At 42.2% G+C, this 24614-nt stretch overlaps 1 protein-coding gene across 8 annotated transcripts in view; it reads right to left on the bottom strand.

Annotated features, from left to right (window-relative positions):
* Positions 1–685: 685 nt before the first annotated feature.
* The window catches only part of bicd1a (bicaudal D homolog 1a), a 29899-nt gene continuing 5970 nt past the window's right edge, over positions 686–24614 (bottom strand). The window contains exons 2-11 of one of the 8 annotated variants that reach the window (XM_056387959.1): positions 14152–14364; positions 11463–11615; positions 10510–11007; positions 8350–8742; positions 7489–8247; positions 7236–7387; positions 6873–7083; positions 4692–4777; positions 3401–3469; positions 2830–2963 (exon numbers count right to left, since the gene is read on the bottom strand). In XM_056387959.1, the coding sequence (XP_056243934.1) occupies positions 3436–3469; positions 4692–4777; positions 6873–7083; positions 7236–7387; positions 7489–8247; positions 8350–8742; positions 10510–11007; positions 11463–11615; positions 14152–14364 (2499 nt within the window). In that variant the 3' untranslated portion in view covers positions 2830–2963; positions 3401–3435. Of the gene's footprint in view, positions 2964–3400; positions 3470–4458; positions 7084–7235; positions 7388–7488; positions 8248–8349; positions 8743–10509; positions 11008–11462; positions 11616–14151; positions 14365–24614 lie in introns of those variants that run through there. The other 7 variants (XR_008828914.1, XM_056387958.1, XM_056387960.1 and 4 more) reach the window with 7 other exon arrangements.

The raw sequence follows: 24614 nt of genomic DNA, 5'->3' as shown, positions 1-24614 counted from the left end.
AACAAAGGATCAGTGTTGAGGCTGCACAGACATAAAAAAATAAGACATGGTTTTGTCAACATCTGTGTTCTAATACAGAACAGAAAACTGTAAAACTCTGCACTCAAAAGTTTCCCCAGTGTGTGCCACTGACATTTTTGAAAATTTGAAATTTGTCAGAGCGCTGAGTTTTACAGTTTTCTGTGTTGTATCTGTACACAGACATCCACAAAGCCATTTCTTCTTTCTTTGTATAACCTCACCACTGGTCATCTCTTTACTGAAAGCACAATTTTTTCACACACAATCTTGAATTTTTCATGCAGATTTATTTTACAGGTTTACAACCACAAACTTTGGAATTTTTTTTAAACATTAAAAGCTGTGTGCTCTTACTTTGAAAAGCAAAAAAGGTGCATTTAAATCACAATTATACAATAATAAGAAAAAAATATTATAATTTGAGATTTAGATAGACACTCCAATAGTGAGGGGCATGCAGCTAACAAAATGTCATAGGAATGTGATTGATAGCTCAGACTGAGATTAATTTAATACAAATGTCCAGCCAGACCAGATCATTATCCATCAACAGATGGACATGTGGTCTGTGTGTGTGTGTGTGCATGTGTGTATGCATACATGGATAATTTGTGTAAAAAAATTGTGGGATAGAGATTCAGACACACACAAAGTCACATACAAATCCAAGGACAGATCTTTAATTTACTTGTGAAACCAATTAAACAGTTTAAATGGAGGAGAAACTGTAAAACCCTCTGTAGTACAGCATACAGCTATCATTCTTTTTAAACCACGTTTTTTAGTTTTTTATTTTCTTTATCTGGATTAGTCTCTCTCCATCCACTGCTATATTGTGCAAACAAACCAAGAGAGTTAGCTCACCAATGAGCCTGCATGGGGTTCAGAGGCTACTTTTGGACCACAAATATTTTCATCACTCTGTAGTCAAAAGTCAAACAATCTACACTGTTGACAAAGACAAATCCAACAAATGTACACACACAGAACAGAAAGAGTCCACTCATTCTCCACAGTTGTAACAGGAAATGCTTTTTTATCTGTCATTACAACACGATACTGGCTATGTATGTTTTAGTCTATCCGTTTCATATCCATGTGGCAGAAGTTATGTGTTGTGAGGACAACATCAACATTAAAGAAATTATGAGGGCGTAACAATACAGAGAGGGGACTTCAATTATGCAACAAACGTCACAAAATACATCCATCTCAGTCAGACTTAGCCCAACTCCTCTGTGATCAAAACAGTGTTTCACAAAGAAACAACATTTTGACTGTGTCAAAGGAAACTGACAGTACTGCTGTAACCATGTCTCCACTGTTTTAAGAAAGCTGGGGACACTCTTGCTGTCTTATTCTTCTTGTCAGCCTGCTGGTTAGTTCATTGTGACAGAACTGGCTGAAAGATTAAATGTAAATCTCATCCAGATCAGTCTACGACCGGTGCTACTGTATTGCTATAATGCATACTGCATAATTGTGCTTGGACAGTACTGCATACTGTTTGGACGAAGCATGTGGAGACAGCTCAACAAGGAGATGCTACAATGACAGACTAAGGTAGCTTGCAGTGTCGATTTCATTGACATTTCTATCATTGTCATGGTATGGGAAACTAAAGGTAATATGTTTTCTGACAAATACAGAGAAAGAAGCTCATGGAGAATACTTTGTGGTGATGAAGGTGACGGTAACTCAACAAGGAAGCACACCTTTGAGGGAATCCTCAGTTCGTAGCTAATGTTAAAAAGAAAGAGGTCAGATCACTCCATGGTCACCTACACCTGTGCAATTCAAAAGGCAAAAACTCAGGCCAACAGCCCTAGTCCTGATCTCAAACTTCCTCTCATCTACCTCAGTCTCTACAGAGATCTGAGCTACGTAACAGACAGAACCACGTCACCAGAGTCTGCTGTAAAAATAAATAAAAATAAAAGGAGGTATAAAATAGTCTTTATGCACATGATTTGCAAAACAAAACTTGTATAAAAAAACACAGGCATTCCAAGAAAGACTAGTGGCATTAGAAAGGTAGTTGAAATCCACCCATCACCACCACAAGAAACAATTTCCTTGTAATAAAATGCTTACCTTCATTAGTCTGTTTGCAATTTCAAACCCAATGTACTCTCACACCCCTATGTAAAAATGGCATATACTGTATAGTTTTTGATTATTATACTGACAAAATCTAACATCTTAAATGTATAGTAAGGTTAGGCAAGTTTTAAACCTGCTCACTAGACCAGTAAGAAGATTTGCAATGAGGAAATTCTGTTTTGTTTTTGGTTGCATTGGTTTTCCTTTTTTGAAGTGAACAGAATTGGCCATAAATGTGCCAAGGTGTCTGTGATCACTGAAGTCTTCACCACACGCAGTAAAACACATCTTGATTTCCATCCTGAAAAATGACCAACAAACACAGAAATAACACATTCCAGTAATAAATATCTCAGAAACTTGTCACAAATCAATATGTAAATAAATAATCAATAAATTATAAATAAATACTGGTGGGAATAAGGGAAGAGATTCCCCTGATTTGTCACTCTGGCATTTGAGCCTCAGTCCAGTCTTTTCCAGGACAGGATGTCACTTCCAGAGAAGATGAGAGCGCCCTGCTCTTCTTCTGCGACCGAGGTAACCAAGAGGCCTGCCAGGGGCCGGGCCATGTAGGGGTTGGGGGGTTGGGGGTCACAGAGTCCACTAGGCACCAGGTTGGACTGTGAGGTTGGGGGGGGAACCCCCTTCCAGAGTGTCTCTGTCTCTGCATGACTCCTACCAGACCCAGGCCAGGGCCTGGGCTGGAGCAGCCAGGTTAGGTGCCGGGGGGGTGGGCTTGTTGGACCAGACAGTTACAAGGGTCACAGGGGGAGAGAAGGCTACTGCTGCGGGACAGGACTGCGTGGTGATCCTGGAGGTCTGCCACAAATTTAGGACTGTAAAAATACAGAGACAAAGGAGAGAAGAATAAATAAGACTGAGTGAAAAAATGTATTTTCAGGGCTGTAGGAGAAGGGAAACAATGGTTGGAAGAAAAAGGCTACACCAAATAAATAAAAAAGCAACATATAACAAAGGCCAAAAGACTGGTGTGGTTTGCTTAAAGGAAAAGTTTGAAATTTTGGGAAAAAACTATTTGCTTTAATGCTAAGATTTAGATGAGAAGATTGATACCACTCATGCCTGTATATAGTAAATATGCTGCCACCAGCAGCCAGTTAGCTTAGCTCAGCTCAAGGGCTAGAAATTGGGAAACAGCTAGCCAACAATTTGTTGTTTTCCTTTTTGGTTTTTGTACAGATTAAACAAAAGATATATAACCTGTAAAACAGTTAACTTTAGAAAACATAGCTTCCAAAAAGTCAAAGTATACCTTTCAAACCACCCCAGATACAAGGGAAGGGCTGCTCATACTTCAGGACAAAGTATTTGGTGAGTACATCTACAGAACAAAACAGGGTTAGAGAAAAAGGCTAACCAGCACAAAACTTGAACCAAACGGCCTCAGATCTGTCAGCAGTGTCCTAGTTGCCTTTTGTGAATGTCTCTAACTTATGACCTGCCTGTTGGTAAACTCAAAACATTAGCCAAACATTAGCCCACTAGCCGAATATTAGTGAATGAATGCGATGCTTAAGCTAATGTAGCTCCCTCACGGTGGACAGCTTGTCAAACACAGGTGTAACTAATGATGCTAATTACAGCTACTGGCTAACTTGCATGTGACATTTCCATTGATACTGTTGTTAATCACACCTGTGCTTTCCTGCTATGGAAATTCAATGTCTGATGAGCATTGAGGAAAGTCATACTCAGACATTTATTTACGTAACAGCAATACTACAGTGTAAATTTATTCCATTACAAGTAAGAATCCTGCATTCAAAATTTTACTTGAGTAAAAATATGTTAGTATTTGCATCAAAATATACTTCAAGTACCAAAAGTATTCATTATACAGAGTGGCCCCATTCAGAATAATATTATATTACTGGATTGCAATTATTGGTGTATTAATCTGTACGTCACTTTAATGTTGCAGCTGGTAATGATGTCACGGATTTTAATTTCTTTAAATACTGCTGGGTAGCTTAATCTGTTATAATATATGAATATTTATTGATTATACGTTGTATGAATAGAAACTGCAACATAACTAGTAACCAAAAGATTGCTTTAAAATTGTACTTAAGTACAGTACAGTAGTAAATGTTGCTGAGTCTACTAAAAAGTCTATAAAGGGAAAACTATAGCACTCATCCTAAGTTCACATTGACCTTTGACACTAAGTCTTTACTTAAGTCTTTACTTTAATATCACGATTTGGACTTGAAAGTATGAATATGAGTGTTGACATTAAGTAGACTAATAGCACATATATATAACTGCCATGCAAAACTATACATGCAAAGTGAAGAAAAATTCTACCAATCCCTCGCCCATTGAGAAGTGTTTATTATTTATGCAATAGAAGGGTTTCAGCCATAACTTAACTTTTACAAATGCAGATGTGCTACTTTAAAAAGATGTGAAAAGGTCTACATTAAAGAGTGATGAGTGATAGGCTACAACTACTTGTTGTACAACTAGATGGATGGATTGATGGATAGATAGATAGATAGAAGTTGGTGATCCTACTACTAGCAGGTTCTACAGCTTGTTACCTGCGGGCTAGGGAGGCTCTCCCTCGCCTTAGTTGTGGGGAGAGTGACGGTACTGAGGCAGCAGGCTGCTGACAATCTACAAGAAACTGATAAATTAGACAGATATACAGACTGGTGACACTCAGGGTTAGACAGTAGAACAGAGAAACAGGGAGGACAAAACAGGGGAAGGCTTTGTCAGAGACAAAGAGACTGACTGGTTGGCCAATATAGCTGGTTGTCATAATGTAGAAGTAACAATGTGATCCTCATCCATATACACTTGCTCTCATGGCACAGCTAAATCATAGGGGTGTTTATAATTTTTCATAATATCTGAGATAATCTTACTTTTGTGTTTTTGCTTGGTTAGGTTTCTCTAGAACAAGAAACGTAGAGTTTGACATTTTAGAGCCATATGAGAAAAGAAAGAACAAGAAGAGCAATATAGGAAAAAGATCATATGACGCAAAGGGGAATACTTGAAGCCAGACTGAGTATAACCTGACTGCTTCTACAACATGTCACTTGTGTGAATGGAATTAATAATGTAGTAATAATGTAAACCAGTCTCATCTGACCACGCTGACAGGATCAGTCTCTGCACAGCTACACAATCAGCACTGGGGGTGGACAACACATAGCACCCTAAGAGTCAGAAACATGGACACATTTACACACACATACACACACACAGACACACATGTAAATCCAATATTGTATTAATTTGTAAAGCACAAAAGGAGGAGGACAAATACTTGGGATTATCGTTGAACAATCCAATCCCGCTCAACTCCATAACACCTGCTACTCATTTCAATTATATTTTCAAACTTCACACAAGTCAAGCTTGTCAGTTCCAATTAAGAGTTGTTTTCAATACTTAGACTACTTTGAGAACACATGTATGATGTCTGTTAAATGTTTAATGTGTTTTACTCATGATATGATTATCTGAGGTGGGATAAGGGAGGAAGAAAGTCCAACAGCATTTGGCAGGAAAGAATGAAAATGTGTTCAGACACTGCCATCCGGTGGTAAGAATCGGCGACAATGTAAGAGCAGTTTGTCAGGGAATTGGTCATCAGCGTAGGTATATAGGGATTTAGTCTGTCCCATTTGCTTTTCTTTTATACCAAATGCGGGGTAGGAGGAGATGAGAATAGATGAACAATCAAAGAGGAGGCTGAGGCACAGAGAGGAGGTCTGACTGGTTTCTATACTACTCTAAACAACACATTAACCATTTAATACACTCTAAGCCTGTCAGATGCTTTTTAACAGACCTTTACATGTGACAAAATAAGGCATGCAAAGAGGAACTGCAGGAAATATCATTTTACAACACATAATAATTGAGAAAAGGCTTAATGAAATAGGTTAAACATTTTAATAAAACTAACAAATATCTAATCTAACATGTAATTTACTGAATCTGCCACAAGGAGGTGCTCTGAGTCACTGTATATGGACAGAGATGCTGCAGCCATTTTTTACTTGGTTTTCACTTTGAAACACTTCCTAGTACCGTAGGAGAGTGATACATGATGTAATACGTTATGGTAGCTGGTAAAAATATCGAATTCATAAGGGTGTTTATTATTAAATTCTATGCTGACCAACTGTCAGTCAACCTTTACAACAGCAAATGTTTTGAGGATGGTCATTGCTGTCATGGACTCCTTCCTCCTGAGTGTTGCTGCATGTTCAAACCATAGACATGTTATACCAGTCTTTCCTCCTCTCTGTATCCCACCTAATTCCAAGGCTTCTGGGAACTGTGTACACAGTGGATATTAGTGTACAGATGATGATGAATCATCGCTTTCGACGAAGGTGAGGAGATATTGAGGCGGGGCTGTTGATGCTGAGCTTGTGTGATGGGGACAGTTGACCTATGTTTTGTCTCGCGTAAATGAGTCGTTTGCACTCTAAGCTTAGCCACTCAGTGTCTATCATGATGGGCTGGCTGTCCAGAGACAAACTGGAGTAACTCAAGTCAGGCAAAGTTGAAGCTGAGGTCTGGATTGTTTCAGAGAGTGTGTCTGGAATCCACGCAGACATGGACGGACAGGTGGTTATCTCTACAGAGGGAGCACTACCGAGGGTCAGGGAGGTGTTCAGGGTGGGGGTGGTGATGATGGAGTGGCTGTGGAGCCTGTTAGGGCTGGGTGGAGCCGTGAAGGCGCCTCTGCGACTTACTTTGGGCGGGCTGCTTTTTATCTTGGGCACTTTAGCGCCACGGCCACGGTGGGTCTGCTCATTGTCAAACTCCAGATCCTCCAGGCGTTGGGTCAAGGCCAGTTTCTGCTGGATAGCCATACGGAGGAGAGAGTTCAATGTCTTCTTCTCATCCTCTGCTGCCGCCAGCTGCCTCTGCATCTCATCCAGCTGGGTGACATACTCATCACACCTAGGTAGAGAGAGGTAAAAGGACAGATATCTGGTAACACACAATTTATTATTCACATTAACACGTTCCCTATGCCTTTTTTCACACTAACATTCTTTTACATTTATACTTCTGCATCTTTTAATGCTTCATTTTTCCAGAACCCCTCTCACCTTGTTGCAAACATGGCCCTAAGAGACGAAAAGGTGGCAGCATCTTCTTTCAGAGCTTTAAGCTCGTTCCTCAGTTTCATCATGGTCTCTGTCACCATCGCCTTTTCATTCTCGTACTTGCTCTTCAAGTTAGCCAGCGCACCCTCTGCTGTCTGCAAAGGAGGACATTTGAATTTAACTCTTCACTTTCCATGGAAATCGCATGCTATGACTATTTTTTCACTATGTATTAAGAGCAAAGAAAGACCTTCACCTGTTTATTGGCCTTGAGCACCAGCCTGAGTGTGGCTATCTGCTCTCTCTTGGTGCTGAGCAGGGACTTGAGCTTGAGTATTTCCTCCATGCATGTCTCCTTGTCCTTGTCAAGCATCGGCGCCAGCTCCCTGGCTGCAGCCCTCTGCCTTGACAGCTGCAGTGAGCGGTCAACAGCCCTCTGGAGGTGTTTGATCTGGTCTCTGATGATAGCATTCAAGTTGTAGATATTCATGGGCTCCTTCCGCAGGTCCCCACCTGCCTCTGAGGGCAGTGGAGACGGGCAAGGAGAGATGCTGATGACTGGGGAGCCGGTGGCGTTGCGGGTGGGGCTGCTATGGCAGGATGAAGAGTCTGCTGTGTTGGTATTTGTCTCATTGTGATGGGCATCTTTGGATGGGGAGTCCATGGGACTGCGTGGGGACTCAGAGGAGCAAGCTGCAGATGCTGCAGCGAGGCGTCGTGCCAAGCGAGGCGAGAGCAAAGCCCGAGGATCATCTGAGCCTTTCAGGCTGCCGCTGCGTGTGACGCGGCTCTGCCGGTAGTAGTCAAGCATGACACGGTTGGGTGTCTCGTTGTTGCACAGACAGACGTGGTGGTACAGCTGTGCCAGTTCTTCACTGAAGGTTACCAGCTCGTCTTGTGCTGCGTTCAGCATGCCTTGGCTCTCTGTGGCTGTGCTTGAGGCCACTCGGAGCTCTGCCTCCAGGCTTACCACCCTCTCCCGGCCCTCACGACAGCTGCGTTCCAAATGAGTTAGCTGTTTGGAAGAAGTCATTTGGACAGTTGGGATGTTATAGGATGCAGAATTGAACAATAAAAACATTTGCTACACATTGCTAAACATGTGACATTGACAAACCTGTTCATTCAGTGCCTGGACTTTGTCGTCACTGTGGCTGTCTCCCTGCCCCTCCACAGCCTGGTTATACTTCTCCTTCAGGGCCTTCAGCTCTGCTTTCAGGTCGATCACCTCTGTCACCGCCACCTTGTACTTACACTCCAGGATCTCAAACCCGTGGATATCGGGATCATGGTGACCATTGGCTGGCGGTGATACAGAGCCACCGTCAGGCTTCTCACTCTCTTGTGGGTCATCAAGCTCTTTGTCTCCATTGAGGCGTTTCATGGCATTGACACGTTCAGTGAGGCGATGGACCCGTTCATTCTGCTCGGTCAGGGCGCCCTGTGTGTGCTGCAGTTGGGTCTGTGACTCCTGCAGGTTCATGAGCAGCGCTGACTTCTCCCGCTCCACCTGTAGGATGGGAGGACACACACCATAATGAGTTAGTGTTTCATGATGTTCAACAACAATGATCAACAACAACGAGAGCCTTTATTTTTTTTTTGTTATTTACACATTATATCATCATATGTTATGTCAGGACAATTACTCAGTGTAACTACATTTATGTGTTCAATATAAATGAACCTGCAAACTTTTCTCCATTAAAAAAATGAAGATCAAAATAGCAGGCTGCCAATAAAAGCTATAGCAGGACTCCTGCCTAAACTTTGTCACATTAAGGGGATAATAAATACAAAAACAATACATCATGCAACCATCATTACTAGGCAGCAAGTGAACAAACACAGGTGAATCATGGACAATGTATCATATCAGTACTGACTTGCACAAAGGCGTGCAATGACATGGTTGCTGTTTAATTGCTTCTTGACTGTGCGTCCCCAGCTGCTTTGAAAGGGTGACACTTTACTGATCCAACACCCCTAAACAGTGTCTATAGTGAGAGACACAAAAACTGATTTTGTGAAAATTCAGCTAGCAATCACAAGCCCGATGCTGCTGCCATTTATATCCTTCCCACAATAATCAACTGGAAAGTGAAAATTGATTAGGGAGTAATTGTGTTTACAGAGAAGGGCACACTGCTAATATAGCAGCCACAAATCTAATTTTCTATCTCCCAATGGGGCTCAGCGAGGGAAAAAAAGTACAGTAATGACCTAATTAGATTTTAGCATGAATCTGATTTACCTTTGATTTCTATATCGTTTAACATACTATGCGTATCCCCCTGTATGGTGTGCCTGTTTATGAATGTTTGATGCACTCATGTGACTCAGTGCATTAGTGAGAGTAAGAGAAAGACAGTTCTTACACTGTATTATATAATAATTATATTTATAGTCTTTGTTTATTTGGAAGTAGCTTATTACAGTGCAAGCTTAGATGTAATTGTGGTATAAATGTAAGTGTACAGTGGAAAAAAACTTATATGACATTTTCCCTCCCTGTTGGGGGTCTCTATTTCTGTCCCCCTGTCTCTAAACTGAAAGCAGAGGTAGTCAGTTTCTGTCTCCGTCTTGCAGCTGGATCTGCTCCTCCTGCTTATCGGACGCTAATCACCTTGACAGGGCTCCCTATGGCACACGCATATGTACACACAGCAACTCTACTGGACTCCATGTTGTGCTTCTGCTATGGCTTGGCTGTAGTTTTCATTACTCCCACCTTTGCAAATTTAAAAAGTATACTTGACACATGATACATGATATAAGATAAATGCTGCATCAAATGCACATGTACAAATATTTCTGCTATATCTTAATGGTGGGTCACTGGCAAAAGTCATTTTTACGGCATTCAGTAAAATAGCCGGTGGTATTTTTCCTGTGTTTCTTTTGTTCGTCAGATGTCATCAACTTATCATTTCCTTGCTTTTACCATCGGCACACTGTGAACAGGACTGTTTTCATTGTTGGAGCAATGAACACTTACAAATGTACTGTAGGAAAGTGGATCAGAATAGACATTTGCTTATATGAGATGTGTCTGGCTCCATCACTCTGCAGTAAATTTAACAGAGGGAGTGTCGATGGCAGATAGCAGCTCTACCCACAACCAAAGTGACAAGTGGCGTCACAACAACTGTCCATGAAAATGAACATTAAATTACACAAAAGGTCTGAACAAAAAATATGTGGAAATAAAACTGGGTTTTTTTTTATGGGTAATTTTATTTATAGCCCTGCTTTAAGGCCTTTTACTACGACCCACCTGTAGCAGCTGCTGTTTGAGCTTCTGCATCTCTGACAGGTTGAGTTCACTGAACAGATCTGGCACAGGGTGCAGGGCTTCTCCTTTCCGGCCTGGGCGGTACTCGCCATTCATCTTAGCCAGCCCTGTGCCTGTGTGGAGGTGACCGTTGCGCCGGTTGCTGTCCTCATTATTGCCATTAGCAGTAGGGATGGCGCTGCCATTGGTGCCGTTGGTTCCGTTTGTCTCCTCTGGGAACTTGAGGCCCTCAACACCAGTGACAGTGAGCGCCAGATGGGCCCCTGCTCCATAGACGCTGTCACTCAGGCTGATATGGTGGGCCAGTTCCTTTCTTAGGTTGTTCTTCTGCTCTCGCTCACTCTTGAGGGCATCCAGGGCTTCTTCTAACTGACCCTCAGAGATTTCTTTTAGACGTAAAGCGTCTTCAAGCTGGCTGTTGAGAAGAACAGTCTCCTCCTCTAGCACCTTGATTTCATGTTTTAGTCCCTCATACTCCACCTGGGGGGAAACAGAAAGGACAGGAAAAGAAAGGAGTAGAAAATAATTAATTGAATTATTTAATTTATTATCATTTTAATATAGTCGATGATGTGGTGAAAAAAAAAAGTCAATATTAATCTGGATTTAGTTACAAAGCAGGTAAGGGCGTTTTCTTTTTTAAATTCAGTTCAAAAAACTGTAGCTTACTGTGACTTAAGCCTTCCAGTAAGACCAGCAGAATTACTTCACAATAGTGATTTTATGATGATATATGGCCTTAATCTACTCCAGCACAGAACACGCATTTTGTTACTGCAAACAGTACAGACACTGTATGAGTCTGTGTAATTGGATAGGGGATAACGTAACCCCTTACAGCAAATAAAGGGCGATGACCAACTAGATGAGAGCACTGTTTGATCCAGTGCATCACAGAACTGTTAACTAAAATGCTGAGGGTTCTTCATACTGACCTGGCTCTGCTTGAGCGTAGAGACCAGTTTCTGCAGCGTGATGTTCTCCTCCTCCAGCTCTGTGTAATCCTGAAGAAGCCTGGTCTCCCTGAACTTGTACTCCTTGATCTCCTCCCTCATCCTGCTCCTCTGTAGCTCCAGCATCTCGTTACTCTGGAGCCCAGAAAAGAGGGATGGAGAAAGAAAAGCAGTGGCAGAAAGATGGGTACAATGAGGAGAAAGGAGTGAGGAGAGGGAGAAAAAGAGCATGAGGATAAGAAAGTTTATGAAGCATTTTCATTATCTTAAATGCAATGAGTCAGCACACCCAGAAAGATCATTATTTTTAGTCATCTGCTTTGCACAGACAGAAACATAAGCATATATGCTGGACCAGATAAAGTGTCGCTGGGAGAGATGCACAGACACAAAAGTCATAAATCTACATACAGTAGGCGGCAGCCCTGGGAATATATTGAGACCTCAGCGAAATCATCTGAGCTCACATTATTACTAATGTTACCTGAAGGAACAAGGAAATGGATGAAGATCTCCTCTGTTAGCTTAAAAACCCAGACACAGTCAACTTTTACTAGCTTGTAAGGTCCACTTATTGATAGGGGTGGTATAATAGGGTTGTGTACAGTACAATGCATCTACTGGGCAGATGGCTTATATGAAGTATAGAATAGCTAATAATGAAAGTCTGTGTGCGCATGTGGGTACTTCCCTCACTGCAGAGCTCCCTGCAGCTCCCTGTACATATGGCAGAAGTGCTGACCCAGAGACAGTGTCAGGAGTGGGTTCACACTCAGGAGGTAGATGCTCATAGAGCACAGACACATACGGCCTCCAGAATCTCTATATTCCTGTGTGTGTTTAGGGGTGGATGGCAATTTTAAAACTGGCAAATGGACTGAAACTAACGACCGTTATGATACACTGAATCTTTTGATTTGTACAGTGGCTGACAGCAGCTCCTGTACTCATGAAGCTAATGGAGGCTAAACTGCAAAGTCCATAGAAGTACAGCAGGGCTGCTTCATCGGCTGCACTGAAAAATACTTTTACTCTGATCCAGGATAAGGAAACAGAAACCAAACATGACATTTTAAGAAAAAACTGAATCATACAATAACATGTTCCGATTACATCCAATTACATATTCACGCTAATGTGGGGAATTAACACCGAGTTGTGTGTGAAGTGCACAGGATTAGAGGCCAATTATCAGTCAGTGAGGCTCCATAGAAGCGTAGCTGATTAGGGGCTACAGAGGCCGGGGTCAGGGACAGTGCAGCACACAACACTGGCACTGGGCCTGCCACGGGCCAGAGTTGGGCAAACCCACCCCCTGACCTGGAGTTCACAGCACTGACTGTGACTGTGACAGCTCCGAGAGATTCATGATACACTGGCAGAAGTCCAGCCATGTTGTATTCATTCATCATCACACCAGCGTCGTGGCCATGGTGATGCGGAATAAAGACAGAATTCCCCTCATTCCCGACAGGATCCTGGACAAATATACAGTAAGGTGATCACACATATATTTGTCCATCAGTTATTGTAACTTCTGATGTTATGATGTACGCCTGCTGACTACAAACAGCAGAAGCAAACTTTTCTGCCTGAGTTAAACTTTCCCCAGATGTTTTTTTTCTGGATGAATCTGCATATGCTAATAATGTTTCTGAAGGGTTGTTTGGAACTTGCAAAAATCTTTTGATTAGACATGATTTGTGACGAATGATGCCCCCAGTGTGGTTGCCAACACCTGCTTCTCATGATGAAAAAGGCGGTGACTCCTCATTAACGGGCATCACACATGCTAATGAGGATTTCAAAGACAGGCAGAAGGCATTTGATGAACACATCTTCAAAGAGCCACGATCACGACGCAAACAGGTGACAGGTGCACCATCAATATGTCGACCAAGCTTATCGGGGAATTAGTTTCCAAATTGAAAATATTGATTTTGTCCAATATGTTTCAAAATCTTGGGATGTCAGACTATAACACAGCAACAAGGGAACCTCACAACACTCCCTGATGAATTTAGTGAATGGGGAGTGTGTGTCCCGTGGGTGGAGTGTTGGTTGTTGTGTGATGAGAGCAGCCTGGCTCACTCTGTCCCTACACATGTGCCGAGCTCAGGGCATTTCACTTATTCCCCAGCTTAGCACCGGATTTGCCCCCCACAATGGGGTCGTGGCCACTGTGTCTGACCCCGGCTCGAACTTCTGCACTGCCCGACACAGTGGCTGCAGACGTGTCGTGCATGCATGCATAAACACATGCTTGCACGTACGCACATGTAAACTGTTTTCTCTGTGTGAGGTTTGACCCTGCTCTGCCTGTCGCTGTGACCTTTGGCCTTTATCAGACACATGGATGTCATGTAGGTTAATGTGCAGCAAATAAGACATTGTTCTTCACAAAGTTAATACAACCATGGACTAAGCTGCAGATTTTTTTTGTTGTACAAGAGGCATTCAGTGGCCGCACCTTTCAAAATAAATGACATTTTCTTAGTCACCAAACCACCAAACCTCTAATATACCACAGAATAAAAGCAGATGTCAGTTACTACATTTGTGCAGTGCTATACTGAAACAATACTGATGCACATTCAAAATCAATATTCTCTAAATAAATAGATAAATAATGAATGCTACCAATCCCAGCTGTCCTGTTTTAGAAGCTCACCTCTCTTAGCTCCTGCACGAGTGCGTTGAGCCTTTCATTTTCCGCCTGGGCGTTGGATGCCACAGAGCGGCTTAGCGTCACCTCCGTCTGCAGCTCCAACAGACGGCCTGTGTAGTAGGCCTCCTTAGAGGCCGATTCCTGCAACAGCGTCTCCTCATTTGTCTCCCCATCCTCTGCCACCTTACGCTGGTTCGTGTAGGCCTGGCCAAAGGCCTGGGGAGGAATAAGAGGAGGAATGGTTAGAAGATGGGGGCATATAAGATCCTGTCATATAACATCATGAGAGGAGTTGCATCCACTGGCACGTAGAGTAAATCGAGTACATCTTTCACAGTTGACCACTAGGTGTACTCCTGCTTTTCTTTTGACCACCCACGGCACCAACAGCACATTAGGCACAGAGGCTGTCCCTCAAGGATACCTGCTTTGTGTGTGTGGGATGGTGTTTCACTGTGATCAATAGACACACTGTTCCCATTTTCCTGACACAGGTTTTCACGGCACTGAGCGCTGACTTGTCATGATAAAGGACCCGAGGCCTGATTAAGAAAATCAAAGCAGGCATCAACAGCAAAACAGGCCTACCACACTGGAGCAACTGTACCAGACTGTAACAAATCCACAAAAACACTAGTTTTGCTAAACAGTTACTTCATGCAAGGTTGAGAACATATATTTATATTGTATGAACCTGCACCATCTTCCTGACAAGGTTGCCTGAACACAGACACAAATTCATAGGTTGTAACTGCTCCTTGACATCCATGCGGCTGCAGCCTTAGTGGTTCAATAAATACTATGAACCATCCTTCACTTTCTCAGCAGATCAGCAGGAAAAAGATGCGGGTATGGTGCCTGAGGTGGCCTCTGTGAGAGACGATCGATCAATACTGACCCGTCTGAAAAATACTTTATGGATTAAAATTGCCACATGAAACTGTAAACAGTACAGCATGTACAGTTATTACAACCTTCAGGACACAGTTCCTGGACAGAGTTACTCCACCAAATCGACCATGCAGCTTAAATCATAGGGGAGCCATATTTTGGAATAGATGTATTAATAATTCACAGTCTTCCCAGTCCCGCTTCACCATAACAACAACGTTTTCTCTGTTTGCGATAAATCATTTATAAGCTATAAGAATCCCTTATTTGGAGAAGACATGAGCTCCAGTGTGCAGCTGCCTCCTCTTCCCACTGAATGAGTCATTTTTCATTGTTGTATTTACTGTTGATTCATGAGCTAACAGGTTAAGCAAGCAGCGTGCAGAGTGCTCTTAGATAGGGGGAATTTATTACAGTCAGAAATCTACTTTAGTACAGATCTTGAAGTATATAGCTCTGGCACAGAGAGGGTGGTTTGTCTTGTGGCTGTTTAGCCACTATGAAACTATGTCATGAGGTCCAACCACTGTGCTGAACGCTAAATAAATTGGTGCGTGTGAGTGAATATGATGAGGCGATTTACCAGCCGAGAGATTTCAACGCCACCTAATTAGCTTTATTGACCCCCTCTGTCTGCCACATCTGAGCTGCTGCTTCAATACTCATCACCTGCAAAATGAAATTCCACTTTCACTGTCTACACTGTTCTTTCATAAGGTTCACAGTCACGATCAAACAGCTATAATCTAAGCTCATGCTTTTCCATTCTGTCGATATGAACTCACCATTTATCTACATGCATGTAAACCAGGTAACAAGTATTATTCACTCATAAAGGCACCGATTCCTCCAGTGGACGTATTTAGTGTGATTCAACAGACTCTTTTGTTTTCCCTTTGAATTACAAATGTAACAGTTAGCATATGAATAAGAGCCAGCAATAATCAGTCCAGCAAAACGTCTGTAAATACACAGAACATTTAGCCACCACAGAAACTGTCCTCAAGGACTTGCTTCGTAATGACTAGAAAACTCTCAACTGGAAAAAAAAAAAAAAGTATTACAATTTTTTTTCTCACTTTCCCCTCTCAGTCTCTCTCTGCTTCTCTTGTATTACTCCCTCTCTTTCACACTCTTGTTTTCTCTCCTTGCGCCCTCTCTTTCGCTCTCTGGGGGGAGGCACAGTGTGATTGTGGTGAATGATTAAGTGGGAGGGCCTCTGGAACAAAACAGCTGATTAATTCCAAGCACAGTGTGACTGAATGAGTTCAAATTCTCGCTTCAAATGGGAGGCTGTCGACGTCTGAGCAGGCCCCATATAGCAACAGCTGAGCCCCGCAGGAGGGACGGTGAACGTCTGTCCTCACAGGGCACTGCTGCTGGATCTCCGGTGTCGTGAGGTTGAAGAAGAGAGAGCAGAGTGTGTGAACAGAGCATATGTGTTACTTTAACCGTTACTGTACTGTATGTGCTGTGACTGGTGGCCTAATCAAAACAGACAGGGCTGTTTAGGTATTGGAGTTTTTTCAGTTATTTAGTCTGAAGAATAAAAATCTATATTTCATCTTTGATTGCATAATTGTATGTCTCATAGCACTAGTATTACTTAGTTCACTTTTATTGGTACTCTCATATCTGTAGATAAATATGAGGCTAGCAGGAAGCTTAGCTGCTTAGCATAAAGACTAGAAACGGGGAATCAAATACGCCTATCTCTCAAAGTGTTGCACACCTGCCGCTGTACAAAAATAAAAATAATTAAAAAATCTTCAAAAATTTAACTTAAACTAAAAAGATTAAACTCAATTATCAGGTAATTACAAATTAAAGAATGAGTAAAGAAGACAGAGAAGTATCTGACTAAGCCCTCTGTGCCAACTTATGATACTGCAGTTTTTAATATTCCACAGTCACATTTTGTCCAAAATTTAGGATTGATACCCAGCCCTATTGATAACCAGGCCGACTGACTGAAAGTCAGGGGCAGAAAAGCCGCCGCAGTTGCAGGCAGTGATTCAGCAGCGACTCAGCCACGGAGAATCGGATGGGTCTCGGATGCGTAACGAGAGGCAGATGCTTTTATAACAACCTTCCTTCATGGGCTGAGCCCCGCTCCTCGAAGTCCGCTCACTCCATCTGCTTACTGCTCCTCTTCAGGGAAATCACAGTGAGCGACACTGATGGCTGAGCTTCAACGTTTGCACATAAAGGAGCACAGTATGCTCCGGCCCTCCTGTTGCTCATTCACTGTACAGCTTCTGGTGGGCTAAAAATAACACTGTGGCAGCACTGCATTTTTCAGGCTAATTACTTGAACAGCACTGACAATACTGCATGCTGTTATCATTATAGTGATGGATCTGCAGTGTTCCTGTGTCTGTGTCCTAACTGGCAAACATAACATGACCAGATAACATGAGAGGAACAGCGTGGAAGATTAAAATTTAATACCATTTCCTGAGGATGATATTAATATGGAGCCACCGATTGGCAGCCTGTCTGGTTTTGTGCACTGAAAACCCCATAATGCATTCAACCTTGAGGCTCCTCAGCCTTCTGTGCCTCAGTGGATAAAGTCCAGACAATAGGGTCCCCTTCTATAGATATTCATCCCTGGGGCCATGGGAAGAGGAGCAGACAGAGGGAACAAACCAACCGCTGCACCAGTGTGTGTGTGTGTGTGTGTGTGTGTGTGTGTGTGTGTGTGTGTGTGTGTGTGTGTGTAACCCTGAAATCCTTCCCTGTCTGTTGCAGTCTATAATGAGGGCCCATGGGTGTGAGATCTTGTATATATGTGTGTATATACAGCAAAAGTGTATTTTTACACCCAGGAGGGAGAAAACGAGTGAACTATTTCTGCAACAGTAATTAATCTCCACCAAACTTTCATTATTACGGTGACGTATGAGGCCTACCCACCAGCAAAAACAAGTTTATTTATAGATAGCAATACAAAGCTAGCTAAGAGTCCAGACTTGACTAAAAATTTCAAGGTTAGAGAGCAAAGCTTAGAGCGAAATGCACATGATAGAAGATGGAGTTTAACTTCAAATACTGCAGAAATATTGACACAGGCAAGAGTAACAACCATCAACCATTTTTTATTTATTTATTTGTGTCCTCGTGTATTCAACTTCTAGTTAATGTGGATTTTAATTAGATGATCTGGATAATTTAATATTTGAATAATAGCCGTGACACTTAATTAATTGTTAATCACTGCACAGTCACAGATTAATTGATGGATAATGTGACAAGGAGAAAATTAAGAAAGGTCGAGGTTTTTAAATGGTACCGTGATAGATGTGGATTGAACAAACTGTGGTACGCTGTAGTAATCCATCTATGTTTCATAAACATACAAGATGAGAAATGCACTGTTTTTATTGATGGATTAGAAAAAGGAAAACCGCTCTGAATCTTGATCATGAATTGATTTAAATATCAACCAAAAGAGAGCTTGCTCAAGCCAAATCTCTGCTACGGCCATGTTTTGATGAGTAATGGGGAAGCAGAAATCACGGTATTAGTCAACTCATAAGAAGCAAAATTCTTATGGCTGAAACACACACACACACACACACACACACACACACACACACACACACACACACACACACACACACACACACACACACACACACACACACACACACACACACACACACACACACAGACAGTTGAGTCCTGTCCAGATGGTCAGCCCAGCCAACCACATCAGGGATTTCAGTACCATGGAGAGAGACATGCAGGGCTGCTGTTGCTGTGAAGTCATGCAGCTGTCAGCGTCATGAAGGGAGCCCTGTGTGTGTGTATGTGTGTTCACTTTGTTATTCACTTGCTTGATGATCACTTGTAAAGCATGCCACAGCACTGTCATGACTGTTTGAGGCCAAGCCAAATAATCCATTTGTAAGAAAAAAAAAACATCTTCCATCAGGGAAAGAACAGCATCAAGTACAGAACAAATGTTAGAGACATAAGTCAGAGGGTAGCGCGAGATGTATCAACCTCCAGTCACAGCAAGACAACACACACGAACACACGTTAGTCAGCAAACAACATTTGTTCCTGACTCACTCACTATTTTTGATGAACACACTCTCTATTTGCAGTCTGTGTAGGTAAACACAGCATGGCAGAATGAGTTCCTAATTCACAAATTGCAGTCTCTCTCTGTGATCACTCATGCTAAATTTCAAATGAATCAGTTGATGCAGTTTCCCTACTTTGGTTCGTGAATAAACTTTACATAATTCTGAAAACTCTCAATGCAGAATGTGCTATTTCTATGTTTCCAAATAACACTGTTCTGCTCTGTGGTAATGGAAAGATTCACTCCTTTGTAGTGAGCTAGAGCTTCTATTGGTCAGAACAAGAACAGATTTACTGTATATCTTAAATGGGGTGTCTAAATCAAAGCTGCAGAGGCCGACATATTCTGACTTGACACTTGATCCTACATTTCCCATAATGCAACTCAACAGTTTCATTATATCCACCGTGCCTCCTAACTGTCCACTTCTTTCAAATCCCACACCTCGAATTTCCTATGCAGGCTTTCTCTTTTAAGTCTCAAGCCCAACTTGAGATAAACCTGATGACATCATGATGACATCATGAAGTTTTTCTTTTTTTCAAACTATACTTCCAGAGCCACAGGCGACACACACGCTGTTTCACATATTTAATATCCTAAAGTGACTCTGATGTACTTAAAAGCCATACCCATGATGTGCCATTTAAAGCGTGTTTATAGGAGACATTGCTGTGGCATATTTTGCCCTTTAACAAGGACACAGAAATGTCCCCATGTGCTTCTCAGCCACAGGGAAAAGTGCCAAGTCAAGAGATCTGTCATCTATAAAAACACACAATCACATTTCCACAAGCGAGGGGAAGCTGGGTAATCACAGCCCAGCAAAAATGGAGGTCAATCACACTAATAAAATTAAAAAATAAAACAGACAAATAACAGTAATTACATTATTAGAAATACATTCAGTAACACAAACTTTGCATGCATAAAATGTATTTGTTTGTTAATGTGCTTTAAGCCCCCAGGTGTCCTCTACTGAATCCACAGAGATGTTTATAGTTTATTATTGTAATGCTAAGAGCCCAGGAATGCTCTGCTGCACCATTTAAATCCTTTACTTTAATTTCCTCAGCTGATAGAAAGCTCTTCTGTTCATGAATTACTGTCTACACAAACACCGAGTGTGATATGAATGTTTTTATAGATACTAAAGAAGGTGAATGTGAATTGCCCTGCTTTCTGTTCCTCCTTACTGAAATGCTATTTAGTGCTCTGAAGCCTATTATCCCTCTGATAATAATAAGCTATACTGCTGACACTCAGGAAAAAATATCTACAATGCAGGATAACAGCAGAAAAATGCCTTAATGAGATTCGTAGTGGAAAATCCATGGCAATTACAAGAAATCCACAATAGTGTCACATCTGTCCCTTTCTCCCCAACACAATTGTGTACAGTACGTGCTGCTGAGAGGTCTGCCAGGGGACAGGCTGTGTTTTGTAAAAAAGATGTGGCTTGTTAAAATGATTCAATTTGGCTCAAGTCTGCTCATGATAAGAAAGATGCTTGGACTCTCTCCCAGAGTGCCTATCACTAATGTGAGCTCAGTCTACGCCTGGCTGAATGGACATCGAATTGGGAGACCGAGAGGCAGCTGGGCATAAGATTTGTTTGCTGAATCCCAAATGACTCTTTATTTCCTCTCCATTCTCTTCAAATCCACCCTTAGATCCTTCTCTCCCCTGTAAGCCCTGTAGTGTTTCATCAGTTTATCATCTATAAACATAGGGAGCATGCAATTTTATAAGCTAGCTATAAGCTCCGATGACTGCTAGCAGACAGGAAGAAAAACCATTAGAGCGCTAACAAACTGCACCAGCTGAAACTGTGTCATGTGTAGCTTTCTCTCTGCTTGGTAATGTAGCCCCAAGGAGATCATGAGCAAGTCGACCACAAAAACACATGGGCTACGCTTCAGGCCATCTCAGCACACAAATATAGATATATGTTCAAAAATACACATGGCTACAGGCACACTCCAACATGCACTCCACTGGTATTCATCCCTGACTCCTGCCATTCATTTGAGCAAAAGAGTCGCCAGGCTGCAATGGAAAATACAAAAAGCGAGAGGAGTGATGAGGACGAGAAGAGGCTTTAATTCAGAGCGCCTTCAACACAGACATACAGAGAGAAGGAAGAAGGGTAAGGGCTGCAGCTAATTATTAGTTTCATTATTAATTAATCTGTCAATTATCTCCTTGAATAATTCATAAGTTGTTTATAAAATGTCCAAAAATTGTCAGACAGTAATCTGACATCAATGAATTTCTTGCACTTTTACTTTAAAAATTACATAATTATTATCTACATTGTTGAATAGTAGATTGACTAACTTGTTCTGGTTCGACTGTTTTTACACGAGCTGAGAAGAAAAAGAAGATGCAAAAATTCCAAAATTCACAAACTGTGAGAAATACAACATTCTGCCCGTACTTTACACTCTCCGCCACGCATTCTATCACCGTTAAATGTCAGTGAGTCCTCAGTGTTACAGCGTTCCTTGCTAACTCATGTGTACTGCAGCCAAATACCATTTCAAAGAGACACTGCAGCCTTTTGCATCCTGAAGGTGCACATGTTTGTGTGTGCAGGTGTTTGACTGTGTGAGTGCGTCAGTGCGAGTGTCTCAGACAAATCCTTGCCCTCAGGGTACAGGCCTGACAAACACAGTGACTCACAGAGGCTCAGAAGTCCATGTAGACTGAAGTAACAGAATAAACAAGGCTAACTGAAAGATTTCTATCAACAAGATGTTTTTCTCCAACATAACAGTACAAATGGCCTTTTATTACATTAAGCTTGAATCCTTTCTTTTCTGCTCCTAATCTCTCTAAGGATAAATTGTTTCTAATACTTTTATCCATTCTTGTCCAGAAGCCTTTAAGTGGTTTCTCTCTCCATCATAATCCTCCTAATGACAACAGACCATTTTCATTTTGATCCCTAACTAAGTGCAGAGTCCCCTCAGTCATTCGACTTCTTCAGGAACTTGCCTGGGGTAAAGAAAAATTAGAACACTAATGTAGAGGGAGTGGAGATTGATCCACTCTGTCTTCTCTTTCTTACACACCACCTCCCTCCCTCCCACCTCCCTATAGTCCTTTTTCCCTTTCTTTGACTAAGTGGTGGAAATATAAAGAGTAATGAGAATGGCACTGAGAAATAAAAAGATGGAGGTGTTTCAAAGCTTGCCGGGTGATTGGTATTCTGTGTCGGAGCCAGCAGACGCAGGGAGGGAGAGACAGAGCGATAGGAGACAGAATAAACAGATAAGATTGTCTCCTCTCTCTGCAGTGGGTCTCTCCCGATAAAGACGACTCAGCTGAGCCAGACAAACACAGGCTGCAATGGAAAGGCTAGCCTGCACCACACATGGGGCCTCGGGGAGACTCAGTGCTTTTGTGTGGCCTAAGGAGAGCATCCATGCCAAACCTGCCGACCTATGGGAATCCTTGTACAGTAAATTACTGGGCACACTGCCGTTGAAACAGGCTATTTGTGTACTGATGCACTTCATCAGGCACGTGTAAATTCTGTTTTTGTCTCGGTGTCACACACACTTTTGTCTTTCTAATCACCTTTTCTACAGCAAGGATTCCACGTCAGAAGAAATTTAGACAGCTCCTATAGGCAAGATTTTATTCACAGATCAAGACTTTAAGTTGCTACTGAAAGTTCTGCTTGATAACTGACTGTTTACAGTCTGTAACCATGCTAGCAGCTCTGTGAGGCTGTGGTGCTTTGAGATACACGCCTATAACAACCTACAACAAAAACATCAGGCGCCTTGGTCTATTTAATTCTCAGGCCTGTCACCTTCAACATTATTGTGAACCTTCCAAAAGCATGTATACAATAGTGGAGCTTCCTCTTAGCTCGTTCAGTTTCATGACCTAACTTGACACCAGCTCTCTGGTGATGGAGGACAGGGTCAATTAAATGGCTTAACTAGGGGCTGATTTAATACCTGTCTAAGCCAATACATCCTCTAACAGGGTAAAAGTGACAAAGACAGATCCTCTGACCCTGACTCTGTGTCACACACACCCATTATGAGTGCATGTTTGGGTGTGCATGTGCTCATGCATGCCAGTGTGTATGTGCACTGTAATTGTGATGAGGGAGAGGCTTGTCCTTGCTCTACATCGTCGCTGGATATAATGGCCTCTGGTCATCTAGATAGACGACTTCTCTTCTCTCTGCATGCAGAGATGATAACCGTGAAAAGCTGAAACGAAATCTCTCTGTCTAGACACAACCAAGTCAGAATAACTGGAGTCAAAAAATGTATTTAATTCATGTAAAGAATGACAATAAACACAGACAACAGATGGCACAAGCACAGCTCTTAAAACAATGAAGGCCTTTGGGTTGCAAATACAAAAGTTTTCCTTGTGAGAGGACCGACTGCGTTTTTTGCTACGCTTTCAGAGTTTGCAGCACACACAGCTAAAGTAGACGACTAATCAATACAGCAGCCTGCAGGCAGGGGAGTCCTGTTCCCTCTTCCTTCTTACCCACTACTGTATTTCACTGCAGCAAAAAGGAGCTTTCTGAAAAACATAATCTGGGCAGGCCTGAAGGGTCTCTGCAGACTGAACAGCTTCATTAAGTCATTTTCTCCCTCGTGAGACGATCATGAGATTTCAAACGTGGGGACAAAACAAAACAATAAGGGTTAGACTGAAATAAATGAGAAAAATCTAGATGTTTTGTTGACATATTCTATATTATTCTCTAAACAGCATCCACTCCCCACTTTCTCTCTATCTCCCGTCATCTCCCTTAAGTCAACACAACCATAAAATGCTGAAACAACAAAGAGAACCAACTGATTGGAGTCACTCACCACCACCACTCTATCCTGCTGCCCCTCCCTCTCTGGTCTCAATCACAACATCCGCACCCAAAGCCCCCACCTCTCCTGCTACACATACAGGCAGAGAGAGAGAGAGAGAGAGAGAAAAACAAAAAGGAAAACCATACGCACATGCAGGAAAAGTGGTTCTAATGTGTGACTCAACTACAAAGACAAATGACCTTCCCTTCAGGTCTTGACAAAACACACACTCACACAAACACACACACAACCACCCCAATGTAAAAACACCAATGGCCAAACACAGGGACAGACAGGTCCTTATCTCTGTGGTCAACTGCATCCCTGAGCCTGTTGCTGGGGTCACAGGTCAACGCCACCGAACCTGCAGCATTCACAACACAGCAGACCTTCCTCACTCCCTCCCTGAAAACATCACTGTCACTAAATCTGAATGAACAATACTATAACGTGTTAATGGCTACATTCAGTTAACCACTTTGAAAGACAACATCCTTGAGTGAGCTATACATTTATTAAGTGTTGAAACAGTTTTTGCCGGCTGACTACCGTCAAGCAGACGCAACAAGGTGCCAAAACACAATTTCCTGTCTTGTAAAAGCTTCTGTAAGTGATTGATTCAACAGCTGTTC

Source organism: Seriola aureovittata, chromosome 10 (genome assembly GCF_021018895.1).
Source record: "Seriola aureovittata isolate HTS-2021-v1 ecotype China chromosome 10, ASM2101889v1, whole genome shotgun sequence".
Classification (NCBI taxonomy): domain Eukaryota; kingdom Metazoa; phylum Chordata; class Actinopteri; order Carangiformes; family Carangidae; genus Seriola; species Seriola aureovittata.
This window is presented reverse-complemented; position numbering and strand designations above follow the sequence as displayed.